The following is a 19,217-nucleotide window of genomic DNA, read 5'->3' on the forward strand; positions in this document are numbered from 1 at the left end:
CCGCCTCTACAGCGCTGCCGGAGTCTCCCGCCTGTTCAGAACTGCCAGTCTGCAAGGAGCTGCCAGTCTGCAAGGAGCTGCCAGTCTGCAAGGAGCTGCCAGTCTGCATAGAGCTGCCAGTCTGCATAGAGCTACTAGTCTGCATAGAGCTGCCAGTCTGCATAGAGCTGCCAGTCTGCAAGGAGCTGCCAGTCTGCAAGGAGCTGCCAGTCTGCAAGGAGCCGCCAGAGCTGCCAGTCTGCAAGGAGCCGCCAGAGCCGCCAATCTGCATGGAGCCGCCAGGGCCGCCAGTCAGCATGGAGCAGCCAGAGCCGCCAGTCAGCATGGAGCAGCCAGAGCAGCCAGTCTGCATGGAGCAGCCAGAGCTGCCAGTCAGCATGGAGCAGCCAGTCAGCATGGAGCAGCCAGAGCAGCCAGTCAGCATGGAGCAGCCAGAACGGCCAGTCAGCCAGACTCTTCCAGATCTGCCAGTCAGCCAGACTCTTCCAGATCTGCCGGTCAACCAGACTCTTCCAGATCTGCCAGTCAACCAGACTCTTCCAGATCTGCCAGTCAACCAGACTCTTCCAGATCTGCCAGTCAACCAGACTCTTCCAGATCCGCCAGTCAGCCAGGATCCGCTATTGAGCCAGGATCCGCCAGTCAGCCAGGATCTTCCAGATCCGCCAGTCAGCCAGGATCCGCCAGTCAGCCAGGATCTGCCAGAGCCAACTACCTGCCTGGGCTTCCTCTCAGTGCTGAGCTTCCTCTCAGTGCTGAGCTTCCTCTCAGTGCTGAGCTTCCTCTCAGTCCCGAGCTACCCCTCAGTCCCGAGCTACCCCTGTCCCGAGCTGTCCCTCTGTCCCGAGCTGCCCCTCTGTCCCGAGCCGCCATTAAGGGGGGTCGCCTATCTAGGGACGCTAAGGAGGTGGACTAAGACTATTATGGAGTGGGGTCCACGTCCAGCGCCAGAGCCGCCACCCCGGACAGATGTCCACCCACACCCTCCCCTATAGGTTTAAGTTGTGCGTCCGGAGTCCGCACCTTGGAGGGGGGGGGGGTACTGTCACGTTCTGACCATCGTTCGTGTGTGTTTTCCTTGTTTTAGTGTTGGTCAGGACGTGAGCTGGGTGGGCATTCTATGTTGGATGTCTTGTTTGTCTATTTCTATGTCTGGCCTGATATGGTTCTCAATCAGAGGCAGGTGTTAGTCATTGTCTCTGATTGGGAACCATATTTAGGTAGCCTGGGTTTCACTGTGTGTTTGTGGGTGATTGTCCTTAGTGTCCTCTGTGTTAGTTTGCACCAGTTTAGGCTGTTTCGGTTTTCACATTACGTTTATTGTTTTTGTATTGATTCGTGTTTACGTTGTTAAATAAACATGGATTGCAATAGCCACGCTGCATTTTGGTCCGACTCTCCTTCTCACCAAGAAAACGTTACAGTTAGCCTAGCCAGCCAGTAAACCAGACAGTTAGCCTAGCCAGCCAGTAAACCAGACAGTTAGCCTAGCCAGCCAGTAAAGCAGACAGTTAGCCTAGCCAGCCAGTAAAGCAGACAGTTAGCCTAGCCAGCCAGTAAACCAGCCAGTTAGCCTAGCCAGCCAGTAAACCAGACAGTTAGCCTAGCCAGCCAGTAAACCAGCCAGTTAGCCTAGCCAGCCAGTAAACCAGACAGTTAGCCTAGCCAGCCAGTAAACCAGACAGTTAGCCTAGCCAGCCAGTAAACCAGACAGTCATTCAATCAGGGCAGCCAGGCAGTCAGTCAGAGTCAGTCGGTCAACCATTTAGTCAGGCAGGCAGTCACAGTCAGTCAGTGTGCAGCCTGTTTTTCAACAGAGCTGAGTGGACCGGCTGTGGGGGTATAATGGCTGATACGTTGGACCAGCTGTGGGGGTATAATGGCTGATACGTTGGACCGGCTGTGGGGGTATACTGGCTGATACGTTGGACCAGCTGTGGGGGTATACTGGCTGATTCGTTGGACCGGCTGTGGGGGTATAATGGCTGATACGTTGGACCAGCTGTGGGGGTATAATGGCTGATACGTTGGACCGGCTGTGGGGGTATAATGGCTGATACGTTGGAAAGGCTGTGGGGGTATAATGGCTGATACGTTGGACCAGCTGTGGGGGTATAATGGCTGATACGTTGGACCAGCTGTGGGGGTATAATGGCTGATACGTTGGACCGGCTGTGGGGGTATAATGGCTGATACGTTGGACCAGCTGTGGGGGTATAATGGCTGATACGTTGGACCGGCTGTGGGGGTATAATGGCTGATACGTTGGACCAGCTGTGGGGGTATAATGGCTAATACGTTGGACCAGCTGTGGGGGTATAATGGCTGATACGTTGGACCAGCCGTGGGGGTATAATGGCTGATACGTTGGACCAGCTGTGGGGGTATAATGGCTGATACGTTGGACCAGCTGTGGGGGTATAATGGCTGATACGTTGGACCAGCTGTGGGGGTATAATGGCTGATACGTGTGTCAGTTGGAGCTAATGATGAGTATGACAACCGTGTATGTAAGTGTGTGTGTGTGTGTGTGTGTGTGTGTGTGTGTGTGTGTGTGTGTGTGTGTGTGCGTGTGTGTGTGTGTTGGTTCTTCTATCCTTGTTGGGACCTCAAATCCCCAAAAAGTCCACACAAGGATAGTAAAACAAGGAATATTCACACTCGTGTGAATGATGTGTAATGAGTATGATTGTAACAGAGTGCTCATCAATCCTGCCTCTGACAAGCCTGATAAACGTATCAAAGACTTGATGATTAGAGGTTGTAAGTGCTGGGCTAAAACAAACACCTGCACAGCCTGGCTGTGGATCTCTCCAGGACCAGAAGAACCCACTCCCTCCACATCAGGGATTGAAACCAGTGTGGTGACATTGATGGTTTCTCGGAACTGATGGAAGCCGAAGGTTAGGAGAATTAACGCAGAAGGTTAGGAGAATTCATGTAAAAGGTTAGAATATTTAACATAGCAGGGTATGAGAATTAACGCTGCAGGTTAGGAAAAATAACGTAGCAGGGTAAGAAGAATTAACTGAAAAGGCTGCCATTCAAAGTAGTGCACTAAAGAGGGAAAAGGCTGCCATTCAAAGTAGTGCACTAAAGAGGGAAAAGGCTGCCATTCAAAGTAGTGCACTAAAGAGGGAAAAGGCTGCCATTCAAAGTAGTGCACTAAAGAGGGAAAAGGCTGCCATTCAAAGTAGTGCACTAAAGATGGAAAAGGCTACCATTCAAAGTAGTGCACTAAAGAGGGAAAAGGCTACCATTCAAAGTAGTGCACTAAAGAGGGAAAAGGCTGCCATTCAAAGTAGTGCACTAAAGAGGGAAAGGCTGCCATTCAAAGTAGTGCTCTAAAGAGGGAAAAGGCTACCATTCAAAGTAGTGCACTAAAGAGGGAAAAGGCTACCATTCAAAGTAGTGCACTAAAGAGGGAAAAGGCTGCCATTCAAAGTAGTGCACTAAAGAGGGAAAAGGCTACCATTCGGGATGCGACCCAGAGAGTTTAGATCTTATTTGACAGGGTACAAAAATGATTTAACAAATCCACTCCACACTAGTTACAGATGTAGGATCTTAATTTGAACTCTCTTTTGTTGCTGAGAATGTTCCTGCACAACCGGGAAATGCAAACATGTTGTGTATATGAGTTTTAAAAAGTCTTCCAAAGTTTGTAATTTCCACTTTGAAATGTCAGACTTGATTTGCCATAACGAAAAATGTATCAGCCCTTAGAAATGTCCACGAATTATAATCCACATAATAATTCACATGTCCTGTTGCTGCCATATTATTTTCCTTCGTAGCAAACTGGCTCAAATGAATATCCTACATCTGTAGGTAGGCTTCACTCTGTCCGTTGTGCTGTTGATTTTGGCACAGCGCGGCGCACAGAGTGAGACGCCCACAGACGCTCAAAGCTAAGGCACTGAATGCGCAGATAGGGACCAATTTGTGTCAGTCTCGTTCTGTGAAGATCAGACCAGAGCAGCAGCGGTGCAGACGCGGTAGCAGTAGAAGAAGGAGTAGCATACCATAAGGAAGGAAAAAGACTAGATAGCCACACAGCTCTCTCTAAAGAAGGTGGCATTGCCTTCCTTTCTCCTCCTCCTCCTGGAATCCAGATATGAAGTGAAGGTTAAAATGTTCTGAGCTTCTGTCAAACCTCGGGAGTTCGGTGGGTCCATTCACAGGTAGACTAGTATCAACAAACCGATACAGACAACGCGAAAACGTACATTTTTTGTTTTTTTGTTGTTGTTATTGTTGTTGTACTGAAAGCAAAGCCGGAGGATTCGAGAACGGAGTGATATCGTCCAGAATCTCTCTCCCATCTACAACCGTCGAGATGAATACCAACGACGCTAAGGAGTATCTCACCAGGCGGGAGATACCTCAACTGTTTGAGGTGAGATCAACTGAATGGGCTTTGGCTTCGCGGGATTCAGTTACAATACTTTTATCGATGGCAGTATTACAGATTCATTAGGGTATTGTCCTTTAGTGTTTGAAAAAAAAAGAGATTCGTTTAGTCGTTCACATTAGGCTAAGTGGTTTTTAGTAAATGGATAAATGAGACCGTGTGTGGAGCCTAAATGATAGCTACAGTAGCCGTACCATATAAATAAGTGCATACTGCATATATCCCATCCATCTTTTTGTTTCAGTTCAGGATCAATCAGAGTGTAGCGTTTGAAAGGTTTCATATCACGTTTGAAATGGTCGAATCTAATCCAATATAACCAATGACAATATAGGTTTTATTCATGTTTATTTTCAGCCAGATAATGTTATTAATTAAGAAGACAACGGACTGATGCTGTAGCAACTAAATAAATACATACATACATCAAGTTGGGTAACCAATTCGAGTCATGGTGTGAAATTAATGTTTCCAACTCTCAGGCAGAGAGAGAGAGAGACCCACCACAAATATTATTACATATTCAAGACATTCTGCATAGTTCGTTCTATTTCAGTGTGTTTCAATAATGAATATATATTTCCTAACACTAACCAGACACATTCTTAACCTTTGAATAGATAGGGCAATGCTTTAAAAAAAATAGATATGCATTTTATTTGTATTGTTTTTAATATGTTTAGTTAATTGTATATTCATACTTTTTTTTAGTAGTATAGTTAACACAGTGGAGGTTCTACCAAGCATTTGAGTCATTTTCCCGATCAAAAATATTATTATAAAAAAATAGATATATTTTGTAACCCATAAATCAATGAACCGTCCTGTAAATCTTTGGCCCCACCCCCAGTCCATTGTGTTGGGTTGGAAAATACAACTGTAAATCAATGGGTTGACTGTAGCTGCCCAAAGGGCACCCTATTCCCTACATAGTGCACTACTTTTGACCAGGGCCAATAGGCTAGTTCTAACACTTATGTAAGGGCGCCGTTTGGGACGGAGAAGAAGAGGGTGGATGCTTAGTTTGAAAGCGTGTCTTTAGTCTCGGGGGGGGGGGGGAGCATTGTTTAAGAACCTGCAGGGTTAAAGAATGACAGACACACAAGCAATCACCAACGTAAACACAAACATACTTAAGTGGTATTTCTCTCTACATGGGTGAAAAGAAAAGTCTCACATAAAGGGATTCCTTCGTTTGTGTTCCTACTAGAGAACAGTACAGTCAACATAGATAGAAGGCCTGGGTCTTTCCTATGGATGTCAGCTTCTATCAACTGTAATAAGTTAACCCAGGCTGGGATACTTGGGTAATTCCCTACAATCGTGACGGAGTGTTGTGCTGATCTAACACACCTGTGAAAACACAGTGCAGAAATGTACAATGCTCTACGATTACGTTTCAAGTCTTAAAACAATGTAATAACATCAACATGTATCTGTTAGGGTTAGAAGAGGTTAAGGGGTCAGGGTTAAGGGTCAGGGTTAAGGTTCAGGTTTAGGGTTATGTATCGGTCTCTCCCATTGTGTTGTTTTCTCCAGAGCCTGTTGACAGGGTTCAGGTTCTCTAAGCCTCTAGTGGTCCGTGGTTAGTGTTAGGGTTAAGACTGCTTAAGGGTTAGGGTTAAGACTGGTTAGGGTTAGAGGTCAGGGTCTGGGTTAGGGTTAAGACTGGTTAGGGTTAGAGGTCAGGGTCTGGGTTAGGGTTAAGACTGGTTAGGGTTAGAGGTCAGGGTCTGGGTTAGGGTTAAGACTGGTTAGGGTTAGGGTTAAGACTAGTTAGGGTTAGGGTTAAGACTGGTTAGGGTTAAGACTGGTTAGGGTTAGGGTTAAGACTGGTTAGGGTTAGAGGTCAGGGTCTGGGGTTAGGGTTAAAACTGGTTAGGGTTAGAGGTCAGGGTTTGGGGTTAGGGTTAAGACTGGTTAGGTTTAGAGGTCACGGTCTGGGTTAGGGTTAGAGGTCAGGGTCTGGGGTCAAGGTTAGGGTTATGTATCTGTCTCTCTCATTGGGTTGTTGTTATTATTGTTGTTGATGTTGTATTTGTCTTCTCCAGAGCTTGTTGACAGGGTTGATGTACTATAAACCAGAGGACCCTATAGACTACCTGGAGGTGTGTCTAAAGAAGGTGAGGGAGCTCGGGGGACCAGACAGGGTCCGGTGGGACACATTCGTCGGCCAGGAGAAGAAGTCCCTTCCCCCCCTTAACGGAGGACAGTCACGTAGGTCCTTCTTCAGAAACGGTGAGTTGTGTGTGTGTGTGTGTGTTCTGCCACACAAGGAGTGAGTAGTGAGAGGGCTGAGGAGGCTCTTTTTTCAATTAGTCTTTCCTCGATTCCTTGCATCCTCCCTCCTTCCCAAACCGTATTGGAGGAGAAGATCCAAGGTCTCCCACTCTGGTCATTTCCTCCAAACCATTTTGAGGAAAAAGAGGCATGGAGAGAGGACATGAGGAATGGACGAAATACAGAGTGAGTGTCGAGGTTACTCCTGGAAAAACATTGAGATCAGGAGCAATACCCTAAAAGACAAGATGTTGTGTCTGTCCACCCATTCTAACCTGGGGGTAATGCTATTGTAGCAGCTGGATAGATAGTACATTATTAGCAGAGATAACTTACTGTAACTGTCCAATGGAAATGTTGTGTTCTGCGTTTATTCCAACACCTCCGGAAGAGACACAGACTCGCACAGAGGTTGGAGCAGAGGGCAGCTATTGTAGTGTAGCGGTGCTCCTAGTTAGGGGTCAAAGGCACAGGGATAGTTAGGAGTGGCTGGGCAGGGTTTCCCTGTAAATAACATTGTCTCAAAACCTCAAGATCAGTATCCCTTCTGAATGAGACGCTAAAGATGTCTGTCTGTCCACCCGTTCTAGCCTGGTGTAAGGTTATTGTTGCAGCTGAATAGATAGCTGTACAATAGATACAGGTGAAGTCGGAAGTTTACATACACTCTTTAGCCAAATACATTTAAACTCAAGTTTTGACACAATTCCTGACATTTAATCTGTGTAAAAAAAAAAATCCCTGTCTCAGGTCAGTTAGGATCACCACTCGTCACGATCGTCATAATAAGTGGACCAAAGCACAGCGTGATCTGGTTTCCACATCTTTTATTTACTAAGTGAAACTCACAGCAAAACAAATCAATAATCTCAAAACGAAACGTGAAGCTAAACAATAGAGCTAACAGGCAACTATCCATAGTCAAGATCCCACAAAGCACAAAAAGGGAAATGGCTGCCTAAATATGATTTAACAATCAGAGACAACGACAAAAAGCTGCCTCTGATTGGGAACCAACCATAATCACCTAGATGACCCTCCCTAGTCACACCCCAACATAGAGAATTAAAAGCTCTCTACGGTCAGGGCACCACTTTATTTTAACAATGTGAAATGTCAGAATAATGAATGATTTATTTAAGCTTGCATTTCTTTCATCCCATTCCCAGTGGGTCAGAAGTTTACGTACACTCAGTTAGTATTTGGTTTGCCTTTAAATTATGATTATTTTTTAAACATTTTACCCCTTTTTCTCCCCAATTTCGTGGTATCCAATTGTTTAGTAGCTACTTCATCGCTACAACTCCCGTACGGGCTCGGGAGAGACGAAGGTTGAAAGTCATGCGTCCTCCGATACACAAGCCGCACTGCTTCTTAAAACAGCGCGCATCCAACCAGGAAGCCAGCTGCACCAATGTGTCGGAGGAAACACCGTGCACCTGGCCACCTTGGTTAGCGCGCACTGCGCCTGGCCCGCCACAGGAGTCGCTGGTGCGTGATGAGACAAGGATATCCCTACCGGCCAAACCCTCCATAACCCAGACGATGCTAGGCCAATTGTGCGTCGCCCCACGGACCACCCGGTCACGGCCGGTTACGACAGAGCCTGGGCGCGAACCTAGAGTCTCTGGTGGCACAGCTGGCACTGCAGTACAGCGCCCTTGACCACTGCGCCACTCGGGAGGCCCTTCCTTTAAATTGTTTAACTTGGGTCAAACGTTTCGGGTAGCATTCCACAAGCTTCCCACAGTAGGTTGGGTGAATTTTGTCCCATTCCACCTGACAAAGCTGGTGTAACGGAGTCACGTTTGTAGGCCTCCTTGCTCACACACGCTTTTTCAGTTCTGCGAGAGTCTTGAGATGTTACTTCAATATATCCATATAATTTTCCTACCTCATGATGCCATCTATTTAGTGAAGTGCACCAGTCCCTCCTGCAGAAAAGCACCCCCACAACATGATGCTGCCACCCCACAACATGATGCTGCCACCCCCACAACATGATGCTGCCACCCCCGTGCTTCACGGTTAAGATCGTGTTCTTCGGCTTGCAAGCTTCCTGTTTTTTCCTCCAAACCTAACGATGGTCATTATGGCCAAACAGTTCTATTTTTGTTTCATCAGACCAGAGGAAATTTGTCCAAAAAGTACAATCTTTGTCTCCATGTGCAGTTGCAAACCATAGACTGGCTTTATTATGGCGGTTTTGGAGCAGTGGCTTCTTCCTTGCTGAGCGGCCTTTCAGGTTATGTCGATATAGGACTTGTTTTACTGTGGATATAGATACTTTTGTACCTGTTTCCTCCAGCATCTTCACAAGGTCCTTTGCTGTTGTTCTGGGATTGATTTGCACTTTTCGTACCAAAGTACGTTAATCTGTAGGAGACAGAACGCCTCTCATTCCTGAGCGGTATGACGGCTGCGTGGTCCCATGGTGTTTATACTTGCGTACTATTGTTTGTACAGATGAACGTGGTACCTTCAGACGTTTGGAAATTGCTCCCAAGGATGAACCAGACTTGTGGAGGTCTACAATTTTTTTTATGAGGTCTTGGCTGATTTCTTTAGATTTTCCCATGATGTCAAGCAAAGAGGCACTGAGTTTGAAGGTAGGCCTTGAAATACATCCACAGGTGCACCTCCAATTGTCTCAAATGATGTCAATTAGCCTATCAGAAGCTTCTAAAGCCATGACATCATTTTCTGGAATTTTCCAAGCTGTTTAAAGGCACAGTCAACTTAGTGTATGTAAACTTCTGACCCACTGGAATTGTGATACAGTGAATTATGAGTGAAATAATCTGTCTGTAAACAATTGTTGGAAAAATTACTTGTGTCATGCACAAAGTAGATGTCCTAGCCGACTTGCCAAAACTATAGTTTGTTAACGAGACATTTGCGGAGTGGTTGAAAAACAAGTTTTAATGACTCTAACCTAAGTGTATGTACTGTTAAAGTCGGAAGTGTGCACTTAGGTTGGAGTCATTAACACTCGTAGTACACTATATAGGAAATAGGGCCCTGGTCTATAGTATTACACTATATAGGGAATAGGGCCCTGGTCTATAGTAGTGCACTATATAGGGAATAGGGCCCTGGTCTATAGTAGTGTACTATATAGGGAATAGGGCTCTGGTCAATAGTAGTGCACTATATAGGGAATAGGGCTCTGGTCTATAGTAGTAGCACTATATAGGGAATAGGGCTCTGGTCTATAGTAGTGTACTATATAGGGAATAGGGCTCTGGTCTATAGTAGTGTACTATATAGGGAATAGGGCTCTGGTCTATAGTAGTGTACTATATAGGGAATAGGGCTCTGGTCTATAGTAGTAGGGAATAGGGCTCTGGTCTATAGTAGTGTACTATATAGGGAATAGGGCTCTGGTCTATAGTAGTAGGGAATAGGGCTCTGGTCTATAGTAGTGTACTATATAGGGAATAGGGCTCTGGTCTATAGTAGTGCACGATATAGGGAATAGGGCTCTGGTCTATACTAGTGTACTATATAGGGAATAGGGCTCTGGTCTATAGTAGTGTACTATATAGGGAATAGGGCTCTGGTCTATAGTAGTGTACTATATAGGGAATAGGGCTCTGGTCTATAGTAGTAGGGAATAGGGCTCTGGTCTATAGTAGTGTACTATATAGGGAATAGGGCTCTGGTCTATAGTAGTAGGGAATAGGGCTCTGGTCTATAGTAGTGTACTATATAGGGAATAGGGCTCTGGTCTATAGTAGTACCACTATATAGGGAATAGGGCTCTGGTCTAGAGTAGTGTACTATATAGGGAATAGGGCTCTGGTCTATAGTAGTGTACTATATAGGGAATAGGGCTCTGGTCTATAGTAGTAGGGAATAGGGCTCTGGTCTATAGTAGTGCACTATATAGGGAATAGGGCTCTGGTCTATAGTAGTACACTATATAGGGAATAGGGCTCTGGTCTATAGTAGTGTACTATATAGGGAATAGGGCTCTGGTCTATAGTAGTAGGGAATAGGGCTCTGGTCTATAGTAGTGCACTATATAGGGAATAGGGCTCTGGTCTATAGTAGTGCACTATATAGGGAATAGGGCTCTGGTCTAAAGTAGTGTACTATATAGGGAATAGGGCTCTGGTCTAAAGTAGTGTACTATATAGGGAATAGGGCTCTGGTCTATAGTAGTGTACTATATAGGGAATAGGGCTCTGGTCTATAGTAGTGCACTATATAGGGAATAGGGCTCTGGTCTAAAGTAGTGTACTATATAGGGAATAGGGCTCTGGTCTAAAGTAGTGTACTATATAGGGAATAGGGCTCTGGTCTATAGTAGTGTACTATATAGGGAATAGGGCTCTGGTCTATAGTAGTACCACTATATAGGGAATAGGGCTCTGGTCTAGAGTAGTGTACTATATAGGGAATAGGGCTCTGGTCTATAGTAGTACCACTATATAGTGAATAGGGCTCTGGTCTAAAGTAGTGTACTATATAGGGAATAGGGCTCTGGTCTATAGTAGTGTACTATATAGGGAATAGGGCTCTGGTCTATAGTAGTACCACTATATAGGGAATAGGGCTCTGGTCTAGAGTAGTGTACTATATAGGGAATAGGGCTCTGGTCTATAGTAGTACCACTATATAGTGAATAGGGCTCTGGTCTATAGTAGTGTACTATATAGGGAATAGGGCTCTGGTCTATAGTAGTACCACTATATAGTGAATAGGGCTCTGGTCTATAGTAGTGTACTATATAGGGAATAGGGCTCTGGTCTATAGCAGTGCACTATATAGGGAATAGGGCTCTGGTCTATAGTAGTGTACTATATAGGGAATAGGGCTCTGGTCTATAGTAGTGTACTATAGAGGGAATAGGGCTCTGGTCTATAGTAGTGTACTATATAGGGAATAGGGCTCTGGTCTATAGTAGTGCACTATATAGGGAATAGGGCTCTGGTCTATAGTAGTGCACTATATAGGGAATAGGGCTCTGGTCTATAGTAGTGTACTATATAGGGAATAGGGCTCTGGTCTATAGTAGTGTACTATATAGGGAATATGGCTCTGGTCTATAGTAGTGTACTATATAGAGAATAGGGCTCTGGTCTATAGTAGTACACTATATAGGGAATAGGGCTCTGGTCTATAATAGTGCACTATATAGGGAATAGGGCTCTGGTCTATAGCAGTGCACTATATAGGGAATAGGGCTCTGGTCTATAGTAGTGTACTATATAGGGAATAGGGCTCTGGTCTATAGTAGTGTACTATATAGAGAATAGGGCTCTGGTCTATAGTAGTGCACTATATAGGGAATAGGGCCCTGGTCTATAGTAGTGTGCTATATAGGGAATAGGGCTCTGGTCTAATGTAGTAGTGAACAGGGTGGCATTAGGGACGCAGTCAGAGCCAGTCGTTGTGGAACATGTTTCATACCCTCAGGTGCTGATAGAAGGGAAACAGATGCAAAGTGTCTGGAAAGAGAAATTGGTCGTTTGGTTTGATGTTGAGTCTGAGACTTGGCACTGTGTGGCTCAGCTTGGGGTTTTCCAGAATGTGATGTTTATTCTGAAGCTTGGGGTTTTCCATAATGTTTATTCTTGCTTTGCCTGTGTCTGTTAAGCTGCAGTTAAACAGTTTACCAAATTTGATCCTAAAATCCTTTTCTGAAAATGATTTTTGATTGATTTTCAATTTGATTGATTTCGAGGCTGGTTGCTTTATGAACACTGCCATTCTGAAATGAAAGGGTTCGATATAAGGGATGATTCCTTGATTGATTGTTCAATTGATTGAATGTGACGCTGGTCGCACTATACATAAATACATTGATTGGCTTTTAAGAGTCTGTGTTTGTTTCATTTAATAAGATGACTGTTCTATTGTCAAGAGACCGAGAGTTTCTGTGCTTTCCCCTGTTACAACATTGACCTGATGGTCTGTCATGGTACCTAAAGCCATAGCCAGTACAGTGTCTGTCCCTCTTAGGGCTGTATCTTATAGTATGTGACTAATTCAGCGTTGTGTTAGTTAATTCATTAGTCAATGAACTGATGTGGATCAAAGTGGTAATAGAAACATGTAAGAAACAAGCTCTTGTTGAATAACAACTTCTGTGTGTGTGTGTGTGTGTGTGTGTGTGTGAGTGTGTGTGTCTGTGTGTGTGTCTGTGTGTGTGTCTGTGTGTGTGCGTCTGTGTCTGTGTGTGTGTGTGTGTGTGTGTCGTGTGTGTCTGTGTGTGTGTCTGTGTGTGTGCGTCTGTGTCTGTGTGTGTGAGTGTGTGTGTGTGTGTGTGTGTGTGTGTGTGCCTGCCTGCTCACCTGTGTGTGTTTTCTCCCCTCAGTGCTCCCAGACAGTCCCAACTTCCCATACCGGCGCTACGACCGCCTCCCTCCCATCAGCCAGTTCTCCATTGAGAGTGATTCAGACCTGTCGGAGACCGCTGAACTCATCGAGGAGTACGAGGTGTTCGACCCCTCCAGACCACGACCCAAAGTCATCCTCATCATCGGTAAACAACCTGTTTAACCTCTAACCCTAACCATAGCACCGACCCTAGCACTGTGACCTCTAACCCTGACCCTAACCATAGCACCAACCCTAGCACTGTAACCTCTAACCCTAACCATAGCACCGACCCTAGCACCGTGACCTCTAACCCTGACCCTAACCATAGCATCGACCCTAGCACTGTGACCTCGAACCCTGACCCTAACCATAGCACCGACCCTAGCACTGTGACCTCTATCCCTGACCCTAACCATAGCACCGACCCTAGCAGCCTAACCTCTAACCCTGACCCTAACCATAGCACCGAACCTAGCACTGTGACCCCTGACCCTAACCATAGCACCGACCCTAGCAGCCTAACCTCTATCCCTGACCCTAACCATAGCACCGACCCTAGCACCTTGACCTCTAACCCAGACCATAACCTTTAACCTTTGGGGTGCATAGGTGTGTGAGTATGCATGCCTGCTGCCTACAGTATGTGTGTGTGTGCCAGGACGTGGGCATTTCTGTCTGTGACTGTTCCTTCCCTTTGCCATCTGAACAAGGGGAGAGAAAAACAAAAACTGTAGGCAAATTAAGGATTGTATTGGTTTCCATGGTGAGTTCTATGGATGGTTTCTCTTCCTTAAAAGGATAAGGCCGGCAGGAAACAAAGGACATTCCATTCACACTGCTAGATACGTATCACACCTATCCTGTCACTGATCACACGTCATTAACTTCCGCCTGTATGTCCCAGTTTACAGCCTCGACTACACTATCAGTTCACCTTGACTTGCACCCTGATGGCACCCTGTTCCCTATATAGTGCACTACTATAGACCAGAGCCCTGTTCCCTATACAGTACACTACTATAGACCAGAGCCCTGTTCCCTATATAGTGCACTACTATAGACCAGAGCCCTGTTCCCTATACAGTACACTACTATAGACCAGAGCCCTGTTCCCTATATAGTACACTACTATAGACCAGAGCCCTGTTCCCTATATAGTGCACTACTATAGACCAGAGCCCTGTTCCCTATATAGTACACTACTAAAGACCAGAGCCCTGTTCCCTATATAGTGCACTACCATAGACCAGAGTCCTATTCCCTATATAGTGGTACTACTTTAGACCAGAGCCCTATTCCCTATATAGTACACTACTATAGACCAGAGCCCTATTCCCTATATAGTACACTACTATAGACCAGAGCCCTATTCCCTATATAGTACACTACTTTAGACCAGAGCCCTATTCCCTATATAGTACACTACTATAGACCAGAGCCCTATTCCCTATATAGTACACTACTATAGACCAGAGCCCTATTCCCTATATAGTACACTACTATAGACCAGAGCCCTATTCCCTATATAGTGCACTACTATAGACCAGGGCCCATAGGTTCAACAGATAGATGATATATAATATAGTCTACAACAGATAGATGATATATAATATAGTCTACAACACATAGATGATATATAATATAATCTACAACACATAGATGATATATAATATAGTCTACAACAGATAGATGATATATAATATAGTCTACAACACATAGATGATATATAATATAGTCTACAACAGATAGATGATATATGATATAGTCTACAACACATAGATGATATATAATATAGGGATTGCTTGATTGTTTGATTGATTGGCCATACGCTTGGGAGTTGGAGGGTTAGAGGAATTTGTGGTTATGAGGAAAAGGAGAGGGGTCTAGTTTATCATAGAAATAGATTAGGGTTAGAATCAAAAACCAGCCGTGCTGAGGACCTTGTGACCCTGAGGGAAAGGAGAGGGATTGACAGTAGAAACAGATTAAAGCCAGTACGTACAGTGAGCTCCAACAGCATTGGGACAGCGACACATGATTTGTTGTTTTGGCTCTGTACGTACTTTGGATTTTAAATGACATAATGACTATGAGTGCAGCTCTCTGAGTGCAGCTCTACGAGTGCAGCTCTACGAGTGCAGCTCTACGGGTGCAGCTCTACGGGTGCAGCTCTACGAGTGCAGCTCTCTGAGTGCAGCTCTCTGAGTGCAGCTCTCTGAGTGCAGCTCTCTGAGTGCAGCTCTACGAGTGCAGCTCTACGAGTGCAGCTCTCTGAGTGCAGCTCTCTGAGTGCAGCTCTATGAGTGCAGCTCTCTGAGTGCAGCTCTACGAGTGCAGCTCTTTGAGTGCAGCTCTACGGGTGCAGCGCTACGAGTGCAGCTCTACGAGTGCAGCTCTACGAGTGCAGCTCTACGAGTGCAGCTCTCTGAGTGCAGCTCTCTGAGTGCAGCTCTCTGAGTGCAGCTCTCTGAGTGCAGCTCTCTGAGTGCAGCTCTACGAGTGCAGCTCTCTGAGTGCAGCTCTCTGAGTGCAGCTCTCTGAGTGCAGACTGTCAGTGTATGTTCCTCCACATCGCGTGAACCGTTTATAAATTATATCACTTTTTGTGCATCGTGCCCCCAGTCTAGGAGACCCAAAGTATTGGGACAAATTAACTAAATTAATGTGTATTAAAGTAGTCTAAAGTTTAGTATTCCTAGCATGCAATGACGACATCCAGCGTGTGACTCTACACATCTGTTGGGTGCATTTGCTGTTTGTTTTGGTTGTGTTTCTGATTATTTTGTGCCCAATAGAAATGAATGGTAAATAATGTATTGTGTCATTTTGGAGTCCCTTTTTATTGTAGACGAGAATAGAAAAGTAAAGGGGAAAGTCAGTTGTACAGCTGAAAACATTCAAACTGAAGCTGACAATCTGCACTTTAACCTCATAGTCATTGTGTCATTGCAAATCAAAAGGGCTGGAGTACAGAGCCAAAACAACAACAACGATGGTCACAGTCCTGTTGGAGCTCACTATAGATTACTGCTAGCAGTTCATAATGCCTTAGGCCTCGGGCTCTGGCAGCTTTCTGAATGGCACCAAAAATAAGTAAATCGTATTTCTCTGTGTTCTATACCCACCTCTGGCTGTGTGGGAGAAAGGAGAGAGTGGGGGGAGGGGGGGGGGTAAAATATAGAGAGGGAGGGAGGGGGGGGGGGGGTAAAATATAGAGAGGGAGGGAGGGGGGGGGGGGTAAAATATAGAGAGGGAGGGAGGGTGAAAGAGAATGCGATAGGGCGGGAGAGAGAAATTATTATTTAAAAAAATGTATTTCACCTTTATTTAATCAGGTAGGCCAGTTGAGAACAAGTTCTCATTTACAATTGCGACCTGGCCAAGATAAAGCAAAGCAGTTCAATACAAACAACAACACAGAGTTACACATGGAATAAACAAACATACAGTCAATAATACAGTAGAAAAAGTCTATATACATTCTGTGGAAATTAGGTAAGATCAGGGAGTTAAGGCAATACATAGGTCATGGTGGCAAAGTAATTACAATATAGCAATTAAACACTGGAATGGTAGATGTGCAGAAGATGAATGTGCAAGTAGAGATACTGGGGTGCAAAGGAGCAAGATAAATAAATACAGTATGGGGATAAGGTAGTTAGATAGATGGGCTATTTACAGATGGGCTATGTACAGGTGCAGTGATCTGTGAGCTGCTCTGACAGCTGGTGCTTAAAGCTAGTGAACGAGATATGAGTCTCCAGCTTCAGGGATTTCTGCAGTTCGTTCCAGTCATTGGCAGCAGAGAACTGGAAGGAAAGGCGGCCAAAGGAGGAATTGGCTTTGGGGGTGACCATTGAGATATACCTGCTGGAGCGTGTGCTACGGGTGGGTGTTGCTATGGTGACCAGTGAGCTGAGATAAGGCGGGGCTTTACCTAGCAGAGACTTGTCGGTGACTTGGAGCCAGTGGGTTTGGCGACGACTATGAAGCGATGGCCAGCCAACGAGAGCATACAGGTCACAGTGGTGGGTGGTATATGGGGCTTTGGTGATGAAATGGATGGCACTGTGATAGACTGCATCCAATTTGTTGAGTAGAGTGTTGGAGGCTATTTTATAAATGACATCACCAAAGTCGAGGATCGGTAGGATGGTCAGTTTTACGAGGGTATGTTTGGCAGCATGAATGAAGGAGGCTTTGTTGCGATATAGGAAGCTGATTCCAGATTTAATTGGAGATGCTTAATGTGAGTCTGGAAGGAGAGTTTACAGTCTAACCAGACACCTAGGTATTTGTAGTTGTCCACATATTCACAAGTCAGAACCGTCCGGAGTAGTGATGCTGGACGGGCGGGCAGGTGCGGACAGTGATCGGTTGTAGAGCATGCATTTAGTTTTACTTGCATTTAAGAGCAGTTGGAGGCCACGGAAGGAGAGTTGTATGTCATTGAAGCTCGTCTGGAGGTTAGTTAACACAGTGTCCAAAGAAGGGCCAGAGGTATACAGAATGGTGTCGTCTGCATAGTGGTGGATCAAAGAATCACCCGCAGCAAGAACTACATCATTGATGTACACAGAGAAAAGAGTCGGCCTGAGAATTGAACCCTGTGGCACCCCCATAGAGACTGCCCCCGGTCCGGACAACAGGCCCTCCGATTTGACACACTGAACTCTATCAGAGAAGTAGTTGGTGAACCAGGCGAGGCAGTCATTTGAGAAATCAAGGCTCTTGAGTCGGATTGTGATAATAATGTGATGATTGACAGAGTCGAAAGCCTTGGCAAAGTCGATGAATACAGCTGCACAGTACTGTCTCTTATCGATGGCGGTTATGATATCGTTTAGGACCTTGAGCGTGGCTGAGGTGCACCCATGATCAGCTCTGAAACCAGATTGCATAGTGGAGAAGGTACGGTGGGATTCAAAGTGGTCGGTGATCTGTTTGTTAACTTGGCTTTCGCAGACCTTAGAAAGGCAGGGTAGGATAGATATAAGTCTGTAGCAGTTTGGGTCTAGAGTGTCTCCCCCTTTGAAGAGGGGGATGACCGCGGCAGCTTTCCAATCTTTGCGAATCTCAGACGATACGAAAGAGAGGTTGAACAATCTAGTAATAGGGGTTGCAACAATTTTGGCAGATCATTTTAAAAAGAGAGGGTCCAGATTGTCTAGCCCAGCTGATTTGTAGTAGTTCATATATTGCAGCTCTTTAAGAACATCGGCTATCTGGATATGGGTGAAGGAGAAATGGGGGAGGTTTGGGCACGTTGCTGTGGGGGGTGCAGTGCTGTTGACCGGGGTAGGGGTAGCCAGGTGGAAAGCATGGCCAGCCGTAGCAAAATGCTTATCATCCCCATATAGTATGTATTTATTTATCTTGCTCCTTTGCACCCCAGTATCTATACTTTCACATTCATCTTCTGCACATCCATCACTCCACTGTTTAAATGCCATATTGTAATTATTTTGTCACAATGACCTATTTATTGCCTTACCTCCCTTATCTCACCTCATTTGCACACACTGTAAACATACTTTTCTATTGTGTTATTGACTGTATGTTTGTTTTACTCCATGTGTACTTTAACTATTTGCACATCGTTACAACACTGTATATACAGTATACAGTGGGGCAAAAAAACGTATTTAGTCAGCCACCAATTGTGCAAGTTCTCCCACTTAAAAAGATGAGAGAGGCCTGTAATTTTCATCATAGGTACACTTCAACTATGACAGACTACACCTATACCCACCCCTCACCCTCCCATCACTTCACCTATACCCACCCCTCATCCTCCCATCACTTCACCTATACCCACCCCTCACCCTCCCATCACTACACCTATACCCTCCCCTCCCCCTCACCATCCCATCACTACACCTACACCCACCCCTCACCCTCCCATCACCTATAACCACCCCTCACCCTCCCATCACTACACCTATACTCACCCCTCCCCCTCCCATCACTATACCCACTCCTCACCCCTCACCCTCCCATCACTACACCTATACCCTTCCCTCCCCCTCACCCTCCCATCACTACACCTACACCCACCCATCACCCCCCCATCACTACACCTACACCCACCCCTCCCCCTCCCATCACTACACCTACCCCCACCCCTCACCCTCCCATCACCTATACCCACTCCTCACCCCTCACCCTCCCATCACTACAACTATACCCACCC

At 45.6% G+C, this 19,217-nt stretch overlaps 1 protein-coding gene across 1 annotated transcript in view; it reads left to right on the plus strand.

The window, feature by feature from the left end:
• The first annotated feature begins 4,085 nt into the window (after positions 1 to 4,085).
• LOC139377209 (adenylate kinase 5) overlaps positions 4,086 to 19,217 on the plus strand; it is a 188,899-nt gene continuing 173,767 nt past the window's right edge. The window contains exons 1-3 of the mRNA XM_071120209.1: positions 4,086 to 4,399; positions 6,466 to 6,652; positions 13,020 to 13,187. Of these exons, the coding sequence (XP_070976310.1) occupies positions 4,340 to 4,399; positions 6,466 to 6,652; positions 13,020 to 13,187 (415 nt within the window). The 5' untranslated portion in view covers positions 4,086 to 4,339. The remainder of the gene's footprint in view (positions 4,400 to 6,465; positions 6,653 to 13,019; positions 13,188 to 19,217) is intronic.

This window comes from Oncorhynchus clarkii, chromosome 20 (assembly GCF_045791955.1).
Source record: "Oncorhynchus clarkii lewisi isolate Uvic-CL-2024 chromosome 20, UVic_Ocla_1.0, whole genome shotgun sequence".
NCBI classification, from domain to species: domain Eukaryota; kingdom Metazoa; phylum Chordata; class Actinopteri; order Salmoniformes; family Salmonidae; genus Oncorhynchus; species Oncorhynchus clarkii.